The sequence below is a fragment of the Selaginella moellendorffii genome, unplaced genomic scaffold (assembly GCF_000143415.4).
Source record: "Selaginella moellendorffii unplaced genomic scaffold, v1.0 SELMOscaffold_37, whole genome shotgun sequence".
NCBI lineage: Eukaryota > Viridiplantae > Streptophyta > Lycopodiopsida > Selaginellales > Selaginellaceae > Selaginella > Selaginella moellendorffii.
The window spans coordinates 767012-787075 of record NW_003314298.1 but is presented as its reverse complement, the minus strand read 5'-3'; the positions used below and the strand labels follow the sequence as shown (position 1 = coordinate 787075).

Genomic DNA, 20064 nt, shown 5'->3' with positions numbered 1-20064 from the left:
TTGTGAAATTCAAAGGGTATGAAAAGGTGGTAGAACTCGTCAAGCATAGGTCCACTGATTACGATTTGGATTTCTACCATTCCGTTGTTATGGAAGCAAAAGCCCAGGGTGTCCAATTGATGGTGGATCTGGAATACTTGAGGCACTGCATTTGCAACCACAAGAATGACAACTTCTGGAAGCAGAAAGTGTTGGATTTGTGTGGGGCGTCCAAAGATGCTTACCAGATATTGCTTGATTACAGTTGGGATCTGGACGACGCCCTTTCGATTGCAAGAGAGGCCAAGGGTGTGGGTGTTACAACGTTGAATCCACTGAAAACAGTAGCAAAACAGCTCTCTCATTGTGACTACGACGTTGCACAGGATGAATGTGTGCTTAGTTTCCTGAAAGAGCTGGATTGCCTAGAGGACAAGAGCATGGTGAAAAAAATCAACATACTGCGGGATTTTAAAGGTGGTGTGATCCTCGAGCTTTTGGTACGAAGTAAAAAGTGGCGAATGTTTCATCAGACCGTAGAACTTTTGCTCTCTGCATCTCAAGTTGAAGTGCCGCTGGAAAGCGCAACTCCAAATGAAGCAAAAGAGTTCCTGAAGCAAGGCCTCGTGGCTACAGCTCTGGAGCTTCTCAACGAAGGTTGTGACCAAGCGGCATTCGCGAGTGTGCTAGAAAGCTCCCTCAAATCGAAAGTATCTCGCAGTAAGATTGTCCAGAAGCTGGAGTTGATGAAGAAATTGGGTTACAAGCGCGGGTTTAAGCTTTTTGAGCTATCCAGACTTCCGGAATGGAGCATCAAAGACCTGTTTTATGCCATGGTTGAAGAGCACCCGCATTTAACTGCTACTTCAAAGAACTACAGGTTTGCTTTGTCCGTGGCTTCAGAAAAGGGGGATCTAGAGTTTGCTCACCGAGTTATTATTGCGGCACGAGCAAAGGGTGTCAAACTAAACGTACACAAACACCACAGGGCTTTCGAGAGGAGCATTAATAAGGTTTCTCCAAGAACAGCGCTTGATCTTCTTCCCGATATAATGTTCGATGAGCCTGCAAAGGTTTACGCGATGCTGTACAACAAAACCAAGAGTTTTGAGGATGCTGTCATGGTCGTCAAGGAGGCCAAACTCAGGGGTGTGAGCATCAAATCCTTGAATCCTTTCAAGGGCCAATTAGTTCTGGATTGTTTGAGGAGCAATTCTGGCCGCGATGCTCTGGGGGTTCTCATGGAGTCACTTGGCCCGGACGTTCTAGACGACATGCTGGAGGAGGCTGTCCAATCAAAAGATTACGATTCTCTGATCAGCCGAAAGCTATTTGACTTGGTAGTGGTGAGGGATCCTCGCGGCCGGGCATTCCCCAAGACCTTGGAACGCATGCTAGCAAAGTTTGGAGACTCCCATGAAGAGATACTCGATTATTTTGTGGCCTTTTGCAATGTGGTCAACCCCAGCTGGAGTTTGTGCAAGCTCATGCTAGGAAAGCTCGAGAAAGATGGAAGTTTTAGAGGGGAGAGAGCAAAGCTTCAGAAGGACTTTCCGTCATCCTTGGCCCGTAAGCGCTGATTGCGATGCTGCTCGATCCAATTTCTCTGTGGTACCAAGATGGCAGGCCCCGAGCGGCTTACAAAGCTCAGCGATTGTGTGCTGTCAGAATGAATGAACGAAGGCCAAACCCCGAAGAAATTTAAAGGGGTGTAAAGGTACTAGTGGTGTTTAATTTAAGACTAAGTATGAGCTGCTGCTTCTCGAGTATGGAGTGAGCATGCTGGAGGGAGCACTTGATCCGGATGACAATGAAGTGGTGTGCTGTTTCCTAGGGCCTAGCAAATGGAGCTGCCCTTTTGGAATACCTGGAGTGTTACTTTCTCAAGGAGGGGAAAGGGCGACTTGGATGGAAGCAGCTCACCCGAGATCTCTCGGTGGTGCCAAGAGTGGCTGACTCTGTTCATGTCTTCTTGCTCACAGGTAATGGCCGTGGTCTCTTTGAATGTATAGATCGCTTTGCTGGCTTTGCATCTTGTTTTCCCTTTCTAATCCTCATTGATATCAGAAGTTGGCGCCGTTGGGCTGATGTATTTAAGCTGTCCAGCGAAGAGATGGAGTTCCTGGATGGGTTCCTCGAGGGGAGGTATTCACTGCCGGTAATGGACACTGTCAAGTGCCCGTGTACGCGGGAGTGCCGATTATGTTACTCTTCGATCTTGGACGGCAGGATTTCACGCACGCCCCAGACGTGAAGAAGAAAATCTCTGAAGCTGAAAGAAACATGCAGGCGGTCACAGTTGTGGCGGGAAGTCCTGGTTGTGGAAAGACGAGATCGGTGTTGGATTTATTGACCGTAACTGATTTGCATCGCTCAATGCTAGTGTCGTGTTTCATGTTTTAGGAGGAGTATGGCCTCTACTTTGTCATGTCTGCTCAACTGATGGTAGAATCCAATGACCTGTCCGAGGCGGTAGCGAGATTTCGGAGCTTCATCACCTATCCTAACAAAACAAGAAGCAACGAGAAAGTTGTAGCGGTTTACGTGATGCTTCTACTCGCCTGTCGGATGGTTATTTATCAGTACTGTAAGGCAAAGGGGCTAACTGTCGGCAGTGCCTTTTGCTGCAAACTGCATGTCGAAGCATCTGAAGACCAACTACGATGCGTTTTGCAGTTTTTTCCAGAGAGCTAGGAAGAGCTTGTCGGCTGATAAAGATGGTATTTGTTCACAGCACAAGAAAACAAAAAACTGTTTTTCTGAATCAGCCAAATTTAAATGCTACAAACATTCAGTATATGATCTTTCTTCCTAGTCCGATTCCGGATTGTGGTTCTCGATGGAGCTCCGCTAGCGGCTTATCCACTGGTTCAAGCTCTCAAGCGCGGAGGCAATATGGTAGTAGTTACTGGCACGACATTATAAGCAGAAACTTCTTTATGCTCCAGGGGAAAAAATGACTGGTTGGCCGGGAGAATTCACCAACTTCTCTGCTTGGGATGGACCGAAACAGATGGTGGGCGGGTGCTCCCGCTGTCCCAAGAAGATCTGGCCCTGCTTGAGAGTGAAACGTTTCTGAAGTTTTGGGGACGATTCCGCCCATTCTGTGATGTTCTTTAGGTTATGCTGGCGGAGAAGATGAAGCTTGGGGAAGCGGCCGAGTATGTGATAGCCGTACAAACAACTTGGGAGGGAAGGCCATACTTTCCGACAAGCCTCTACGAGGTGGTGGATAGGAGAATGGAAAACGGAATTAATGAGCTGGAGAAGGCTGTAATCTGCTATTTCGGGTGGTATCTTTCAGCAAAGCAGGGAGCGTCGGTTTTAGAGGCAGGTGTTGGACGGGTACTGAGTGACAGTTCTACTGTAGAAATAGGCGAGTATCTGTTTCTGTTGGGAACCAGGAACGTCTTTGAGGACCGACATGAGAGCGTGGGTATGACAGACTTAACTGCTGCCTTTGAGGCTATGTGAAAGAAACACAGGGGAAGGATGGCCTCTAGATCTATGCCGTTGTTTTTGCCGCTGCTGGGACATCCGAAATGTCCACGTTGGTTTCGTGACGCCGCAAACGTACATGGCAAGATGAAAGAGGGGATTTACAATGTCTATGTGCATTCGAACGGGTATACCTGCCAATGTTCCTCTCTGCTCTGAGCAAGGATCAGCAGATGTGCACTGCCTTCGTCTGTGAAAACAATGATGTGGTCAGGGAATTTGAGTTCCAGCTCCCTGATGGAAAGACGGTATCGGTACTCCGCACTGATCAACATCAGCTGACTGAAGATGCTACGCTAAAGTCGGGTGTTAGGGATCCCGCTCTAGCACACTGTATTCCTATGCAACTGCACTTGCTTTACCGGAATCAAGGACAGTGGTCTACTGCGTTTTGGAATGGATCAATGGGAACCATTATTATAGACATCGAAAGTGTTTCAAAGGAGCTGTATCTTGATGGAATCCGGGAGAGTAGTAGATGGTATACGAGTGGTGAATCGCCTCTTTCAGTTTCTTGAGGCAAATTTTAGAGGCTAGGAACTTGAATATGGTATGGTTGAGCATCGAGGTGTGACGATGATCTGGGCGCTATTCTCGCTTTTTGTGTTAGATTACAAACATCAGATTAGAGATATATTTTGCTACCGTTACCGGGCCCAAGCCGGGACGAGTATGTTACTGCAGTTGCCCGTCCTTAACGGGGCTGTGCCCGAACTAGCTAAGAACAGTCCATCACGAGCTTGTGGCGGGTGATTGGGGTAGATAATATAATCAGATATATGTGACTGAATAATGGGGCTGTGCCTGAGCTGTTAAGGGCGATGTTATGGTGGAGTGCACATATTCTCAAGAATAAGCACATTCTTGGCTGTAACATTTTTCAATCCAACGGATACAGACAGTCTGATTAAGTTAACTGTGAGGGCCAGGATGGAAGCTGCTCATCCAAGATCTCTTACTCTGTTCATGTCTTCTTGCTCACAGATAATGGCCGTGGCGTTTCTTCTCTGTTCTGGCCAATGGCTTTGAGGGCTGTGCATCTTAGCACTGTTGTACTGTGGGCTGATATCCAGCGAAGAGATGGTGTTCCCCGAGGGGAGGTATTCACTCCTTGGCTCAAGTGCTTGTGGTCATAGGAGTGTTGAGTATGTTACTCTTTGATCTTTGATCTTTGATCTTGGATGGCAGATGCACATAGAAAGATGGTATTGACTCTGATGAACAGTATTAAAATGGTTTCTATTGTTAACTATTTAGGACTTGGGATGTTGAGTAGATGGATGCGAAGAACACTTTTTTGAACAGAAACTTTAGCAACTAGTACACACATGACAATTTCTTACTTTTGAAGTAGAAAGCAGTGTAGGCTGAAACAATCAATTTATGGTTTATGGTCTCAAACAATCTCAAATAACATTAAAATCCAGCTAATGAGCACAAGAGAAAGTTCATATAATAAAGTATAAAATGGTACAAGATAGTACAGCATGATATATTATAATCACCCATTTCACTGGCAAAAAGGAGGATGTAGACAGGTTTCTCCAACAACACCACTTGATCTTCTTAACAGCATAAGACCTTGAAACTTCAATCATCAACACAGACTCGATTGTCTTTGGCCTTTTGCAATGTGCCCAAGCCCGATATTTTTTTCCTGTCTCATGGAATATATACTCTCCAAATATAAGAATTTTATTCTGGAGGAATTTCCAATGGGCTAGGGTTCCATAGAATATACGAGCTTGTATTATATTCGATCGGTATCTTTTTTAGGGTTCTTCCGCAAAGGGGAGATGGATAAGTCGCAGGGAGGGATCCAGCAGCTGCTGGCGGCGGAACAGGAGGCGCAGAGCATCGTCGCCAATGCCAGGAGCGGTAAGTTCTCTTTGCGATTCGCGGCCGAATCCAATCGCTGCTCGATCCAATTTCAATGATTTCTTCTCTTTGGTGGGATCGCAGCCAAGATGGCGCGCTTGCGCCAGGCCAAGGAGGAAGCCGAGAGAGAAGTCGCGGCTTACAGAGCTCAGCGAGAGAGCGAGTACCGGAAGAAACTCGCAGAGGTGAGAGTTTCCTTGTCTCGATTCCTCCAATTAATTTTTCCAGTGGGTTTGATCGAGCAGAGCAGCGGCGACTCTGGATCCACTGCCAAGAAGCTGGAAGCCGACACCACGCACAAGATCAAAATGCTCTCGTCGGAGGCATCCAGAGTGTCTCAAGAGGTGATTTTGCATATCTTTGCGATTGGAGTTTTGATCGAGCGTTTCGTTTATTTGTGTAGATCACTTCTCTCTTGATCAAGTACGTGACAACAGTGAAGAACTGAGGAGAAACTTGGGAGATTTATTTTTCACCGTAATAAGTCTGGAAATCGAGAGGAGCTAAGTTCTTTTTTTATATACTCTGAAATATCATAAAACCTTAGACCGAGGAAGAAAAAAGAGGAACTCCCTTACACTCGAAAGCCTTGAGTATGTATTCTATCGACTGGAAGATCTTTCGCGCTAGTTGTGTCAAATCGAAGTTGATAGTATCACCAGGATCAGGAGCGGAGCTACAAACGCAGTGATCGAGCTGGCTCTTGCGAAGTTAGTTCCTGAAACGTTTTGAGAAATGAAACGAGAACTAAAAGAAGAACAGATGAGCCGTACCAGACGTGAGGGGGGCCGCGGATTGTGGGATTTTCGGGAAGGAGATGTTTGGCCCTGTAGAAACAAGAGGGATGAGCTTCGAGTAGTAAAAGGGAAGCGGCTTACTTCCTCCAGAGCACAGGGAACTCGTAGACATTGGCATCCATGGAGCAGCGATGTTGTCATTCAAGTCGCAAGTGAAGGTGATGCCGGAGCTACTCGTGATCATCACATCAGACGGCAAGCTATTTAGCAAGCACCCTACAAAATGACAACACTTTTAAGACCAGCAGCACAAAGCTAGTGAGCATCAAACACACAAACCTTGATCTCCAGCACCTACAAGAGAAGAACAAAACCTTTGTTTTAGATGCCAAGCGAAACACAAAGGAGAAGCTTGCGGTACCTTGAAGGCTGAAATCTTTGAGATAGATGCCGCATAGATCGTAAATATTGCTTGTAACACCCCGCTTTTGCAGCATCGAGCCGAGTAAACTCACACACTCTAGCGCTTGCAAGTTCGTGATCAGCTTCTGCTGCTGCATTTCGGAGATGTATCTGTGCAGCGAGCTGCAACAGGTAACGTTGGATGGCGAGAGTCCATGGCAATCATCGACTACTGCAGATACGTCGCTAAAAACCAAAGGACACGCTGAAAAGAACAAAAGCTTAGGAAAACTTCTATCCAGAATAGAAAGAATCAGTCTCACCTTTGTTAACCTTGCAGCTGAATAGATTCCGGAGTGCCGTGTTAGACTCGGTTAGATTGAGCTGGCCAGCGACCCAAGCAAGAACAACGTCCTTGCAGTCTTCCAACACTTGATCGTCCGCCGAGGCTGGAACAAGTCCGCTCTGTTTCACGAATCCAAATGAGCCATTCGAGGCGAGCTGTAACGCGGCCTCTTCGAGCGCTGGCTGGCAAACCGGCTTGCAGCATTCTTTCAGGGGGTCCACTCCTTTGCAGGCCCCGAGAAGCCTAGAAGTGTTGACAAGCCTGTAGAGCTCCTTTGTCTCGTACACCGGACACTGCCCTCCTGTCAAGCTTTTCGGCTCCAAGGAACATATCTCCGATACGGTGGTGTTGGCTCCTTTGCTCACCAGCAGGCTGCTAATGTCGGAGAAACAGTAGCTTGCTTCAGTACGATTGAAAGTGAGCCGACCGGACGTGTTGCTGTGATGCCCTTGAGCTAGACGAAAGAGTGTCTGCAACTGTGGGCAGCAGATAACCTCGCCCACGTACAATGCCAAGGGAGCGAGACAATCTTGTGCTGTTCGATCGATTGCTGGAGTTAGAGCCGAGAAGTTGAGCTTACAGTGTCCTAGACAAGAAGAAAACATTATTTAGTTCGATTAGTCGAAAACAACAAAAAGGAGACAAACACCAACTTGGAGAACACTCAAGCCAGCATTTAAATGAGACTGAGACGCAAGCAAAGAAGTATAATATCCATGCAGACACACTGAACGAGGCAAATTCAAAGAAATCCAACTTACACTCTAGCATGGAAGACAACAAGCATTGTATGCTTATGCGAAAGGAAAAGAGAGGAACACTTACCTGATAGCTTTGGCGAGGATGGATTGGGCAGAACTGGAATCATAGGCGATGGCGAGACAATGGGGATCGCTCCAGGCGCGCTCGGCGACACAGGCAGGAAGAAGGGCGGCTGCGCGCCTACAACCGCGGGAATCGACAGATTCCCATCGAATGCTGGTAGCGCCTCCTCGGCCTTGAGATCTCCAAAACCTACAAGCCCTGGCCACGGCCAAGCACTAGATGAGCAAGCGCTCGCAATGCTGGTGGATTACCACCCGAAATTCGGCAAGACTTACAGAGCAAGACGATGGCAAGGATCCGTGCCGCCATTGCGAGCTCCCGGATCGAAATCTCCGAAAGAATGCTCACATTCTCAAGGCGCCGCGCCCTGGCGCCTCCGTCGTCCACCTCCTCGTCGCGGCGCCATAGCCGGGCTAAGACCTAGGTCACGCACCAAGGCGAGAGAATCTTCCTCTCTCATTCCCTCTTTGCTCTCTTTCGCTGGTGTTGCGCTCCACCCAGTAGTGATTCCACCTTCCCCCATTTAATTGCCCGTCGCCATCCGGCCGTCAGAGGATTTGAATCGCGCGGCCCAGGATTTGCCACATCATTCCGTTTTTTATATTATTTCTTGGACAAGGGTTAAAAGTGAGAACTCCAAATATGTACACTTTCATACGGTTGGAATGTTTTCGACAGTACGCGCACAATTCTCAAACAGGAATTCCGAAAATCAAGCTCGAAGTATAATCTTGGAAAAATATATATTTATTTTTCTAATTCTCCATTATTTTTTACCAAAAATCCAGAAATACTGTCCTGGATCATTTGATTCCCGACTCTCAGTGTACTACTGTTTCGATGTCACAAAACATGTAAAAATTATTTGCTCGGGCTAGCGAAAAAATTGAAAACTTTTGTAAAGAGTAATAAAAATGAAATAAAGTGAATTAAAATGCTTAAATTTTGGAACTTTAACGTGTTTTAAGCAAATAAGAGCCGAATATCCTACCATGGTATGCCTCAAAGCAATCAAACCTCCGAAAAGCCCACTTAACACGAGAATGCAAAATAGACATTCTAGCGCTTGGAGTTTTTCTGGACAGAATCGACACGGGAAGGGAGGAATATCCCATCGCTTTCGCACGGTTCTCCAGTTAGAGAATGTTCTTCCCGTACCTCCATGGCTGGAAAACCGAAAACGATCTCCTCGTTTGTTTGCTTATCTAACAGAAGAAAAGATTCCTGCTATAAAATGGAACATATCCCATCTCCAAATCTCCTTTTTTGGTCGAGGAAGAAGAACTCTCAGAAGCGAGCAAGTCGCTGGCGACATTACTTACATCCAATTCACTCAATCAATTCAAGCGCCAGAGCCTCCAGCTCCCAGTTACAATCTGGAGCTGGACGCAAAAGCCGGGAATTATTTGTCTGCGGAAACCATAGCCTTGGAAGTCGGGGATCTCGGTGTCTATCTGCGCAATCGATCGATAGGTTAAAGTACAAGTTGTATGAATTGGACAGAGACAACGCTCCCAAAGTCTTCTATGTCTTAAATATTTGCTGGTTTTTCTTTCCATATTTTTTTTTTGATTTATAGAAAAAGATTCAAGAAAGCTAAAGCTCAAAAGATAATTAATAAAAATTAAAAAAAAAAAGAAAAACTGTGGAAACAAAGCCGCCACAGCCGCCGACAAGGCACACACAAATGCCGCAAGCGACTCGCGACCTGCCACGTCAGCTCGATTTTAGGGTCCTGCCTTGCTGGCGCTTCTTTAAACTTTGGACGTATGATCTCTCTCACTCTCTCTCACTCGCTGGTGTCCATCCCTTCATTTGTTTCACTCGTTTTTCATATCGCCCGCCAATGGGAATCGTTGAAGAACACAAGAATGACATGCCAGCCATCCAAAGATCAAGAGATCCGCCGTAATTCCTTGATTGACATATCACCTTTAAGCCCTAATCGTACGGGGGGCTTGGCAATAGATGGAGCGAATGCTGCTCGATTCAATGTCTCTCGAAGACAAAGTTGACCATTCAAACCCGCCGCTAAACCTGGGTTCCAGCGTAAACCCCGCATATTCGTTCTGTTATTCGCGGGCTCGTCACGTAGCGGTGAGTGTTACTGCTGCTAGCGGCCAAATGGAAATCTAGTTCCGCCCATGGATCGATCGATGGAGACCCCGGGATGCCACTGGAATATGGAATATCCGCCGTGACGGGCGCCCGTCACCGCCCCGCGGCCGGAAAACTGACATATGGCCTCACTGACGCAGCATGGACTTTCGCGGCCACGTCACGGTCACATAGCACAAGAACAAGGCCGCCTCTTTTTTGTGGTGCAAAGAAGCTTCTTTAAGCGATGCTGACCATGAGCAGAGATCTTCCACGTGGTGCCACCGGCGGTGCGCCAGCTGTCGGGGTGGCGCTGCCACGCTGGCAGGAACCGCTGACGTCGGCGTGACCGCTTGCGTAACGTAACTTCCACGTGGGGTCCGGGACACGCGTCGGGCGGTCACTGGCTGTCGGCTTAAACCCTCTTAAAGAGGTGATAAACCCTCCTGGAAGGAAAGCCCTTTTTTTTCCCACCCACCACCAACCTAGGTTTTCCCCTCTCTCCCTCTCTCCGCTCTCATCTCTCTTCTCTCTCTCTTTTCCCATTTTGCCCTCTTTGTGCTGCGTTGCGCGTCTTGGGGCGCTCTCTCCTTCTCTTTGCGTGATCGATCGTCTCATCTTTGCGCTGCCGAGCTCTTGCGTGATTAGGGATATTTTCCGGATCCTCCATCCGGATCGATCGATATGCGGCAGCTCCGGCAGCAGTATGCTCGCGATTCGTGGAGCCGCGGCGGGATTTCGGCGCGGCCGGAGAGAATTCGGGCGCTGTGAGGCGAATCCCAGCGGCATTTGCTCGAGAATTCGCCCGGGCAGGCGTCGGCCGTGGCCGTGGTCGCGGATCTTGGCCAGGCTGCATTGCCGCGCGGAGAATTTCGGCGCTGTCGGCCGGATTATCGTCCAAGAAGGCGCTGTGCCGCGCCGGCGCGGTGGTTACCGGGCGGCCTTCACAGGTGCTGCTGCTTGCTTTGTCGGCGAAATCTCTCGTGAGGAGCGCCTTGTTGCGGATCGTTCTTGCAAGAAGATCACGGAAGAGGAGGAGGCGAGGAGGAAGAAAAAGAGGAGAAAAAAGTATTTCTTCTTTGTGGCCGGCTCACATGTGGTTGCGTGCTGGCTGCTGGTGGCATTCAACGCAGACTTGGAATATTTTAGGTTTGTGAAGCTTCGGCCATCGGCAGGACGGATCTCCAATCCCAATCCAGACGAGAGGGACCGCTTTCGTTGTTCCCGAGCCACCACAGTGCCACTTCCACCAGTTTTTTTTTCTCCTCCTCGTCAATCAGATCCGTCGCCGCGGTGAGCAACGCCAGCCAGCAGCCATCGACGCCACAAGACAAGAGAATCGATCGTCAACCACTGGTGTTTCCTTCGTCGCCTCGAGCAGCTCCCACACAGCCCGGATATATCATTTTTTTATCCTTCGAGATCATCGGCTCCATGGTCACCAAGACGAAGACTAGGAGGTCCAGGAGATCCGCGATGTGATCAGGTGCCACACGAGGATTGGAGGGCGCTCGGCAAGAGTCTTAAATTCCGATCCAAGGTGGCTGGCCGCGGTGGTAGCAGCAACAGGAGAAGATCGAGCAGCGCTTCATCTTCGTCGCCATCCACCACCGCCATGGCATCGTCCTCGAGCTCCCCGTGTGCCGCCTGCAAGTTCCTGCGGCGAAAGTGTACGCCCGAGTGCGTCTTCGCGCCGTACTTCCCGCCGGACCAGCCCCACAAGTTCGCAAACGTGCACAAGATCTTTGGAGCCAGCAACATCACCAAGCTGCTCAACGAGCTCCCCCCGCACCAGCGCGAGGACGCGGTCAACTCGCTCGCCTACGAGGCCGACGCCCGCGTCAAGGATCCCGTCTACGGCTGCGTCGGCGCAATCTCCATGCTCCAGCGCCAAGTAGCGCGCTTGCAGCACGAGCTGGCCATCGCCCAGCAGGATCTCGCGAGGTACACAAGCGCATCAGTGCCGATGGTGGCCGTGGCGGCGGCGGCGCAGCAACATCCACATCCACAACACCCACATCCGCACCAGCAACAACACCAGCAATCGCCGCAAGCTCATCCACCGCAGGCCGGGGCGGCCCATCTGGGAATTGGGCAGCAGCAGCAGCACGAGCAGCAGATGTTCACGAGGGACCAGCTGCTGGAGATCGCGAGGGAGCAGCACCTGACGCGGGAGCAAGTGATGGACATCGCGAGAATCGGTGGGGGATCGTATGAGGCGGGGCTGGCGGTGCTGGGATTGAGCCCGCTGGGGCCGTTTGCGGCGTCGTCAACGCGCGGGTCGGGGAGCGAGAGCGGAGCCAGCGGCGGTGGCAGCAGCGGCGGAGGTATTGTCGTCGGGCATTCATGATCTTGATTTTGGTATGCTGCATTTTTTTGGTTTCTTCGTTTTTCCTTTTTTTTCTTTTTTTTTCTTTCTTTTTTTTCTTGTGAAATTTGTTGTTTGGGGAATCGGTTTGGTTGGCTTGGTCGTTGTGTTTCGGTGTTGGTGTTCCAGTCTTCCAGATGATCAGTTTTGCTTGTTTTGTGGGCGACGTTTTTTTGTTTTGGTGCTGTGCGGCTTTGCTTTTCCTTGAGGAGTGGCTTATATTTCCTCCTCCGCCGCAGCAGCATCCTGCAGTATCCATGGGTACTGTCTCCCCAACATGATTGTCCTAAATGTCTAGTTTTCTAGTGCACCAGAAAAACTTGGTACTTGATCGAGGAAAAAATGACTTCTTGAATGCTGTTTGTGTTGCAGGCTTTTATCACTAGGAGAGAGATACATGCTGCTGCTCAGGAACTGGGGAGGGGGGTCCCGGCTTTTGTTTTGAGTCAGGTTGGAGGCAAGCCATTCTCTTCGGGATCCAGGGCCTTGCCTTCTCACAGAGGTCGGGGTCGGGTGTTTATCCAGTCGGTGCATCGTTTTGGCCGGAAGGGGCATTTTGTACGAGAGAGCGGTGTGGAAGAAGGCAAACTTTATACACAGGATAAAGTTGAAGCGCACGGCGTCGGAAGTTGATGAGGATCAGTTTGACAACAGAGATGGAAAGGGAGAGCTGCTCTCTTGGGCTCTCGTCTCAGCTCGCAGCAGCAAGCCAGAAGCTACCAACGGAGATCTCTATTGCCCATCGCTCCGATACTCCACAAGTGAGAGCTCAGTGTAGCAGCAGCAGCAGCAGCAGCAGCAGCAAGCGCAGTGACTCACAGGCAAGCGCAGCAGCGAGCGGGCAGCTTTTTTGATCCAAGCATACAAACAATTCACACTCACTACATACACTTCCACTTTGGGTCTACGGACATGGCGAGATTGAACGTGAAAGAGACCACCACACCGTAGGTACGCCTCGTCTTCATTTTCTTGCGTCCTCGGGAGAGAAGGGGGGCTAATTCTCGCAATCTGTCGCCGTTTCTTCATTCACAGCTTCCCCCATTCGGCATCGGTTTATAAAAGCCGCCTCTCGGCAGAGGCGAAGCGGTCACAGAGGGGGATAGAAGAAAGGCAAAAAAGTATATACACAGGAGAGGTGATGGAAGGATCATCACTTCATCATCACTTCACTTTGGTACTTTCTTACAAGAAAGAGCAGGAGGAGGGACACACAAAGTCCAAGAGAAGGCGAGAGAGAAAAGGTGGGCCTCTTCCTCTCTCTCTCTCTCTCTCTCTCTCTCGTTTCACTTACTACTAAGCAGCAGCAAACGCACCGTGCACGGGCTCAGCGGCAGTGTACCACGTGCAACAACACACACATAGGCAGAGAGAAGCAGTGCGCAGGCTTTCTTGTGCTTGGAGGAGATCAGAGGCCTCTACCACGGAAGCAGTCCAGTCCAGCCCAGCCAAGCCCAGGCCAGGCCAGGCCAGGCCCCAGAGGATGAGAAAGCGAAGAAATGGATAGAAAAACAGGGAGGAGGAAGAAGAGGCAAGCGCCTTTAGCAGTCCATCACAGACAGCTTGGAGATTGGTGAAACAGTGGGTGGCGAAGCGCTTTGAGTGGAACGAGGAGAACTGAGGTGGTGGTGGGAAGTGGAAGGAAGGGCTCTCTCTCTCTCTCTCTCTGGATGGACTGGGGATGTCTGGAGCTACTTTTCTTTTTTTCTTCTTACGACACTGGCGGGCGAGGCGATTCCTACATTTTTTTCTTCGCTCTCTTTTTCTCTTCTTTCTTCTTTCTTCTTTTGGGTTTTGGGGTTTGGGAGAGGGAGGGAGATGATCGATGGAGATTAGATTAGAGAGGCAAGAGAGAGGCAAACGAGCGAACGCTTATATTCATTCTACCAAAGCTGCTACAAAGAAGAGGTTTAGAGACGTTTTTCTCTCCCTCTTTATTTAATTTTTGTTTGGCAGAGGCTGGAAAGGGAGCGTTTGGACATGACGACGATGACGTAGGGCTCCCATCGCGTAAATGTGATTGAATTGGATACACATACGTAGACAGCGAGTTCCTTTTTCGCGTTTGCATCGTTGCCATGCAAACGCAAATCACTTTCGCGCTTGGAAAAGATCCCCCCCTTGAAAGTAAGAGAGAGAGAGAGAGAGAGAGAGAGAGCTTAGCCGCGATTTTCAAAGCCGCATATAAATAAAAACGTGGATGACAAAGGGATGCAAACGTCGTGTGCACCAATCAAGGCGGCACTGCTGCTTGCTTGGCTGGAAGTAAAGACATGGCGAGACGACGAGCGAGTAAATATCCATCAAGGCAAGTTTTTAAGTACCTCTGTGTGTGCTTGCTTGCTGGCTCCATCCATGGGTACCGAGTGTTGCAAGTTATATCTTTTGATGGATGGACGATCCATCTTTATCTTCGCTTTGACGCCTTGTTCTTACAATCCTGACCTGTCACAAACCAAACCCAACCAAACACCAAATCTCTCTCCCCCTCTCTTTTTCTCCCTCCCTCCAAACTTCTCCGACAAACAAAAACTTTCTCTCGGCTTGTCCCTGCCGTGGAAGTATAAGTAGGGAAAACGAAACATACTCGAGAAATCAGTCCCAAAACATACTTCTGTCACTCACTCTCACGAAAGCCAGCCAGCATTTCACTATCCAAAAGTACCTCCTTGTTTAAGTGTTGGTGGTATTGCACAAGGGGGGTCAATGATCGCGCTCCATGCATTGCTCCGATGGCGGCATCATCCTCTTCTGGCTGCTACTGCCCTCTGCAAATGCGCAGGCACCAAAAGTGTAAGTGAGAATGGATCACCAAAGAGTATCACATGCAAGCACGCATTCACCTAATTCGCAATCACGTAATAAAACAGGAGAAGAGTGTTGCAATTACCTCCATCCCGTTCACGAGCTTTGATTTCCCGTGCCTCTTGAACGAGCGCGCAGCAGAAGCACAAGAAATGCGCCCAACAATCGTCACAGGACCCGCCCTGTCATCCACGCGATCAGGAGAAAATAAAACAATCAAATAAGTGGATCTGTACCTCGATGTTGTAGAGCTTGCGTAGTTTACGCCGGAAGCAACAGGTGTAGAAGCAGCAGCTAAGCACCATCGTGTAAATCAAACAGTTTGTGCAAGCAGCATGCTTGGCTGAGGCCCCACATAGAAGAAATAAAAACGTAAGTGAGAATCAGCATGGTTTGATGAAAAGCTTACTCACGCATTATTCCATTAGTGGCAGTCGCCGCGACTGTAGCAAATGTGCAGCAAGGGCACAAGAATGTCCCCACGCCTGTAGCACACGCAAGCCACTTTACGTTAACACACATAATTTAGTTGGCTTACACAGCAGGGGGCTCCCACAGCATCCATAAAGATCATGATGCCAATCTTGTAGTTGCCAGGATTTAGAAGCCGTTTCACTGTTCACACGAAGATTAGAATCACAAAGCTGGAATCATCTGATGGAAGCCAGCTTACTTGGATTTGTGGCTCTCCTGATAGGTGTATGCGTCGGAGTTGGACTGCTCGTAATTGGATTGCTCGTACTTCTTGGCTTCTTTCATATAATCGGGATCCTTCTCGTAGGTACCCTTCACGTCAGTCTCGGTGATGTCAATAAGACGGCGGATCACGTCGCACTGGTCTTCCTCCATGAGGGACTGCATCTTCTGGAGCTCTTTCTTGAGCTTTTTGTTTTCTTTCCGGAGAGCTTCCTCGAGAGCAAGCCCCGGGTAGTTCCGAGAGAGGTTCCTCCGCAGCTCCCTCGACTCGTTGACGCTTAAGTCAGGTTTTAGAACTGTTTCCTGGAGCCGGAGCTCGTCTTCGTCCAGAGTGTACTCTTTCTGGTCTCGTTGTATCTCACGGAGCTCTCGCTTGGCCTGTAAAACAAACCAAAATAGTGAGAAAGATGGACGAGCGAACAAACCAAAGAGCAAAACAAAAAAAATAAGAAAAAGAAAGAAAGATCACGCTGCCAGCGTACCCGATTGTTATCTACGAGACTGATGAGAGGAATAATTTGGAGAAGTCGGTCGATCTCGGCCTGCCGGAGCTTGAACTGGTTAACGATGTTCCATCCCATCGCCAAAAGGTAGAGGTAGCTCTTGTTCTTGCAGCTGTTGACGAGGATGTAAGCCTTCCTGAGAGCCTCCTCTAGACGCTCGAGAGGCTCGCTAGTCTCTGGATGCTCCTTGAGCTCCGATAGCCTCAGCTTCTCCAGCAAATTCCCAATGAGCTTCAAGTGCTGCGCGAAATTCCGGCAGTTCTTCTTGTGCATGCGCGCGTTCTTGGCCGCGGCCGCAACAGCCGCTATGAGCTTGAGAGAATCAAGGCCAGCAATCTGGGCAACGGTCGCCACGTCCCCCACCGGGAAAACCATCTCGTCCGCCAAGAATTTCCCTGCTCTATGCCCTGTCCGCTAGCTACATTCCACCGATTCCACCCCAGCGCCTGTAGAATCGCTGGGATTCCATCCAGCGCCTGCCTCGGAGCTCAATCGTGCGAGCTCTCGACGATCTAGACAACCCTAGGCGCGCCACAGCGAAATTTCCAGCCGGAGCTCCAGCCGGCCGGATTTTTCTACCAGGAATTCGTGAAATGCGAGCATACCGGCGTTAGTGAGCTCCCAGCGCCGCATCGCTGCTCGAATCGTCGCTATCGTCCGCCATCGCCAAAGCACGCACGCACGCACAAGAGAAAGAGAGAGAGAAGAGAGAGACGGAGGAGCGCACGAGAAAATAATAAGGTTTTTATTCTTCCCGACACAACATAAGAAATTGGAAATTATCAACGCGGTAAATCTCCACCGTTGGGTAGCACCACGTAGTGGAAAAAAAGTTACAGCTGCCAAACTTGTGATCGAACGGCTGGGGACGCGGGACCGTCCAGTACGAGACGCCAGACAATCGGACGGCTGCCATCCGGCCACTTCCTCGTGATTGATCAGCTTTTTACGTGTCTGGCTGCAATTAAACAAGCAGATGCTGGAACGATTAAAATATACTTACAAATATACACCAATTCAATACAATATGGTGATAATGGTGTTACATTTTTATTTAAATAAAAAGAAGATAAAGATAAAGTTTCAACTAAATATTATTTTTTATTTTTTAAGAATAAAAATATAATGAAATACTTTATAGTTGCTTAAATTTTCTTTATGCATGAACAAATCTGAATTATAATATGAAATTTTAATGTTATAAATTTCCATATATATATATATATATATTATTTTTAATAAAAATTAGAAACCTTTACCTTTATGTGTATTACTTATAAGTTGCATTAATATAACAAAAATATCAATGCATTACTTGTAAGTTGCATTTAAACAAACTTATGTTATTACCTCTTTTAATATTATTTTATTTACAATGTTCCTTTTAAACACACAATATAATTATATTATTCATAAAAATGGTCATACATTTAATTATAAGTTACATTTTTTATGCCGAATTATAAAATATAAAAACATTTATAAAACCTTTGTGTTATAATGGTGTTAATTATTCATCTTTAGTAAACCAATTATAACAAAACTCATAAATATTTAAAAAGCATAATTTTCTATTTTTGGTGATAATTAAAAATTTAAATAACATACTGCTACATTCATTTGATTAAAAATTTAGATTTCATATATTATTTGCATATTTAAAAATAAATAAAGTTAGAAAATGTTATAGACCACCTTATCGTATAATAAAAGTTTACCTCACTTCTTACAACAAATATTACACCTTTAATTTCTCTAATTTCGAAAATTATCATTATAATAATAGTTTTAGCTTTTTCAAATTATATTTTATATATATATATATAATACAATAGATATATTTATTTACAGTTTTTAAATATTACTATATTAACATATGTAATATACTTCTTTGTCTGTGTCATTAAAACCTTTTTATTCAAGATTTTTGGTCATTTTCTTATAACTAAATTTGCAAAAATGACAATATGCTAAAGGTTAAATTAGTGCAATACATTCAAATTAAAAATTACTGAACCACAATTAGTAAAATCGTTTCTCTTGAGAAATGCAAAAACTTAAAATTGTATAATTTAATATAAATGAAGTCAGTTTCAATATTTGTTGTGTAAACAAATGTATAATTATTGGAAAATACATATGTTGAATTAATGTTTTTTATGTGATGGAAAAATAAAAATCTAAGTCATATACATACAATCTTCTGAATATCACTACAAACTTTTTTGAAAGGATCCATTTCCTTCCAATATGTGGATGATCCCATTGATTACTTTCCAGCTGAATCCTCTTCGCTGGAGCCACCCTGCTAGCCTCCGACTCCGAGCTTGCACCGAGATATTGCCTCCGCTACTCCACTTCCGAGCAGAGAGAGCAAAGATGTGCTCCTGGGCTTGTTTTGACATTCCCCACTGCATGTCATCGTCGTCCTGTACAATGTTTCCATCCCCGTCCGCTTTGAACACTTTTTGCAGCGCGCGATCGATGTTGGCGGTGTCAACACCCTTGCGGACGAGCTCCTGACCGCGACAGACAAGGGAAAGCTTGAGAAGAAAACATGACAAATACTTACGTGTTTTATCCGTTTTGGACCCCAGCCTCTCGTGTTCCACCTCGACTGTGCAAAAACTTCTGCGAAAGAAGTGTCGCTCTGCAATCCTCTGCTTAAAAGAAGAGTCCATGAGCAACGAAATGGACACCGAGATAAAACCAGCTTACTCTTCTCGCAGTGCAGCGATTGTGCTCTCCGTTACTTGGACAGAGTAGTTCTTCTCACTCAGTTTCTTCCGGAGCTCCGCAGCGGTTCTTTGCCTGAATGCGAAAAAATGATGCTACGATGGAAAGAGAAATGAAAAAACAAGGAGAAGAGAGAGCATACCATTTACTCAGCAGAAAAACGGCATAGTTCTTCGCAGCCGTTCTCTCTCCACCGCTGTCTGGAAAGCTTGGCAACTCTGTCTTTCGCTTCTGGACTTCAAGGGCGAACAACGCATCCTCCTCTTCTTCATCGTCAAACTCCTCCGGTTCATCATCTTCCATGCTTCTGGGATTTAAATTGAGCTGCGATGCTGGAAGTAAACGCATTGCTGGACACTGTGAAGGAATGTCGTCGTCACTCGTAGCGGCTTTAGAATCCAAAACCGCAGTGGAAGGTCCCGGTCTTGGCCTTGAAACGAGCCGTGATGCTGGAACTAGTTGCAAGCTTGAAAGAACCTCTTTTCTTATCGAAGTTTTCACCTCCTTTGTTCTTGGTGGCTGCTCCTTAGTAATTCGATGCAAGCTTGAAAGTCTTTCTTGTTGCCCGGAAGTCTCTTCCTCGCTGCTAGATTCTTCTGTAGAAATCATCTCGTTGCTAGACACCGCATCGTTTCTTTCACTCCCTTCTTCAAACTCTTCCAGGTCTATAGCATTCCTTCTAAAGGATGCTAACCCGAGCTCGCTACGCTGCTTCTCCGTGTCATCAAAATAGAACCGGGCACCCTTCCTCTTCTTCTTCCCAGCCTGTGAATCACTGTCAAAGAATCCACTCCCAAATTCCTCTTCTTCACCATCGTCTTCACCGCTAGAAATCGTCCGGGGAAAGTGAACGTTCTCGAGGATTTCCCCGTCGTATTTTCTAGCTAGCTTGGGGATGTAACGCACCAGGGAGGGTATCTGAGAGGGCTTGCCGCTAGAGCTCGCTCTCGCCGTGCCGAGAGACCTCCATTTTCCTAGAACTAGAAATCAGTGAATCGAAACCATCGCATCGGCTGGAATTCCAATACCTCGACCGCAATGCCGGCTTCCAAGCGCGCACCAGCTGCCGATCGGCTTGAGCGCCATCGCGCTCCTCCCGCCCTAAAACCCTAAATATTCGCTGGAATCTCTGGTGGGGCTCGAACCCACGACGCGTCTATTTCTCCACCGACCACAAGTGCAAAATTAGGGTTA

The 20064-nt window shown here is 47.6% G+C and overlaps 5 protein-coding genes across 11 annotated transcripts; 2 read left to right on the top strand and 3 right to left on the bottom strand.

Moving 5' to 3' along the window:
• The first annotated feature begins 5219 nt into the window (after positions 1 to 5219).
• Positions 5220 to 5918, top strand: LOC9653479 (V-type proton ATPase subunit G1). Its single transcript, XM_002978494.2, has 4 exons — positions 5220 to 5355; positions 5440 to 5540; positions 5601 to 5699; positions 5759 to 5918. Exons 1-4 carry the CDS (start codon positions 5274 to 5276, stop codon positions 5801 to 5803), a joined length of 327 nt encoding a protein of 108 aa, XP_002978540.1. The 5' UTR covers positions 5220 to 5273; the 3' UTR covers positions 5804 to 5918.
• LOC9653693 (uncharacterized GPI-anchored protein At1g61900) lies at positions 5801 to 8177 on the bottom strand. Of its 2 annotated transcripts, XR_002993357.1 has the most exons (9): positions 7941 to 8177; positions 7666 to 7863; positions 6818 to 7426; positions 6514 to 6759; positions 6432 to 6446; positions 6234 to 6368; positions 6129 to 6182; positions 5934 to 6073; positions 5801 to 5880 (listed from the first exon to the last, which is right to left on the bottom strand). XR_002993357.1 is itself a non-coding variant. In XM_024683535.1 (8 exons), exons 1-8 carry the CDS (start codon positions 7972 to 7974, stop codon positions 5991 to 5993), a joined length of 1374 nt encoding a protein of 457 aa, XP_024539303.1. In that variant the 5' UTR covers positions 7975 to 8177; the 3' UTR covers positions 5801 to 5990. The 2 variants fall into 2 exon arrangements, 1 of the variants encoding a protein (XP_024539303.1); XM_024683535.1 differs by having other exon boundaries at positions 5801 to 6073.
• Positions 8178 to 11153: 2976 nt separating this feature from the next.
• Positions 11154 to 14313, top strand: LOC9653478 (protein LATERAL ORGAN BOUNDARIES). Of its 4 annotated transcripts, none has more exons than XM_024683543.1 (3): positions 11339 to 12089; positions 12503 to 14038; positions 14087 to 14313. In XM_024683543.1, the coding sequence occupies exons 1-2, from the start codon at positions 11378 to 11380 to the stop codon at positions 12514 to 12516; spliced, it is 726 nt and encodes a 241-aa protein (XP_024539311.1). In that variant the 5' UTR covers positions 11339 to 11377; the 3' UTR covers positions 12517 to 14038; positions 14087 to 14313. The 4 variants fall into 4 exon arrangements, with proteins under 4 accessions (XP_024539314.1, XP_024539311.1, XP_024539312.1 ...); XM_024683544.1 differs by lacking the exon at positions 14087 to 14313 and having other exon boundaries at positions 12503 to 13081; positions 13166 to 14072; XM_024683545.1 differs by lacking the exon at positions 14087 to 14313 and having other exon boundaries at positions 12503 to 13374; positions 13438 to 14072.
• Positions 14278 to 16882, bottom strand: LOC9653477 (protein MID1-COMPLEMENTING ACTIVITY 1). Of its 2 annotated transcripts, XM_024683538.1 has the most exons (9): positions 16114 to 16882; positions 15609 to 16009; positions 15474 to 15550; positions 15349 to 15420; positions 15172 to 15278; positions 15021 to 15117; positions 14796 to 14898; positions 14455 to 14680; positions 14278 to 14389 (listed from the first exon to the last, which is right to left on the bottom strand). In XM_024683538.1, exons 1-7 carry the CDS (start codon positions 16507 to 16509, stop codon positions 14834 to 14836), a joined length of 1215 nt encoding a protein of 404 aa, XP_024539306.1. In that variant the 5' UTR covers positions 16510 to 16882; the 3' UTR covers positions 14278 to 14389; positions 14455 to 14680; positions 14796 to 14833. The 2 variants fall into 2 exon arrangements, with proteins under 2 accessions (XP_024539306.1, XP_024539305.1); XM_024683537.1 differs by having other exon boundaries at positions 14300 to 14389; positions 14455 to 14898.
• Positions 16883 to 18257: 1375 nt separating this feature from the next.
• On the bottom strand, positions 18258 to 19982 carry LOC9653692. 2 transcript variants are annotated; one of them, XM_024683534.1, is made up of 5 exons: positions 19899 to 19982; positions 19013 to 19850; positions 18853 to 18945; positions 18707 to 18794; positions 18258 to 18653 (listed from the first exon to the last, which is right to left on the bottom strand). In XM_024683534.1, exons 1-5 carry the CDS (start codon positions 19954 to 19956, stop codon positions 18348 to 18350), a joined length of 1383 nt encoding a protein of 460 aa, XP_024539302.1. In that variant the 5' UTR covers positions 19957 to 19982; the 3' UTR covers positions 18258 to 18347. The 2 variants fall into 2 exon arrangements, with proteins under 2 accessions (XP_024539302.1, XP_002978385.1); XM_002978339.2 differs by having other exon boundaries at positions 19013 to 19844.
• Between the last annotated feature and the right edge of the window lie 82 nt (positions 19983 to 20064).

What these genes read in the sequence shown, in the direction of transcription:
- LOC9653479 (XM_002978494.2), top strand. Translation starts at nt 5,274, where the DNA reads ATGGATAAGTCGCAGGGAGGGATCCAGCAGCTGCTGGCGGCGGAACAG. An exon ending in ACCGGAAGAAACTCGCAGAG is followed by an intron (nt 5,541 to 5,600) that starts GTGAGAGTTTCC and finishes TTGATCGAGCAG; the next exon opens with AGCAGCGGCGACTCTGGATC. An exon ending in CATCCAGAGTGTCTCAAGAG is followed by an intron (nt 5,700 to 5,758) that starts GTGATTTTGCAT and finishes TTATTTGTGTAG; the next exon opens with ATCACTTCTCTCTTGATCAA.
- LOC9653693 (XM_024683535.1), bottom strand. Translation starts at nt 7,974, where the DNA reads ATGGCGGCACGGATCCTTGCCATCGTCTTGCTCT. An exon ending in ATCCTCGCCAAAGCTATCAG is followed by an intron (nt 7,427 to 7,665) that starts GTAAGTGTTCCT and finishes CTTCTTGTCTAG; the next exon opens with GACACTGTAAGCTCAACTTC. An exon ending in CAGCTGCAAGGTTAACAAAG is followed by an intron (nt 6,760 to 6,817) that starts GTGAGACTGATT and finishes TGTTCTTTTCAG; the next exon opens with CGTGTCCTTTGGTTTTTAGC.
- LOC9653478 (XM_024683543.1), top strand. Translation starts at nt 11,378, where the DNA reads ATGGCATCGTCCTCGAGCTCCCCGTGTGCCGCCTGCAAGTTCCTGCGG.
- LOC9653477 (XM_024683538.1), bottom strand. Translation starts at nt 16,509, where the DNA reads ATGGTTTTCCCGGTGGGGGACGTGGCGACCGTTGCCCAGATTGCTGGC. An exon ending in GTCTCGTAGATAACAATCGG is followed by an intron (nt 16,010 to 16,113) that starts GTACGCTGGCAG and finishes TTTGTTTTACAG; the next exon opens with GCCAAGCGAGAGCTCCGTGA. An exon ending in GCAAGCTCTACAACATCGAG is followed by an intron (nt 15,118 to 15,171) that starts GTACAGATCCAC and finishes CGTGGATGACAG; the next exon opens with GGCGGGTCCTGTGACGATTG.
- LOC9653692 (XM_024683534.1), bottom strand. Translation starts at nt 19,956, where the DNA reads ATGGCGCTCAAGCCGATCGGCAGCTGGTGCGCGCTTGGAAGCCGGCAT. An exon ending in AAGCCGGCATTGCGGTCGAG is followed by an intron (nt 19,851 to 19,898) that starts GTATTGGAATTC and finishes ACTGATTTCTAG; the next exon opens with TTCTAGGAAAATGGAGGTCT. An exon ending in GTTTTTCTGCTGAGTAAATG is followed by an intron (nt 18,946 to 19,012) that starts GTATGCTCTCTC and finishes TTTCGCATTCAG; the next exon opens with GCAAAGAACCGCTGCGGAGC.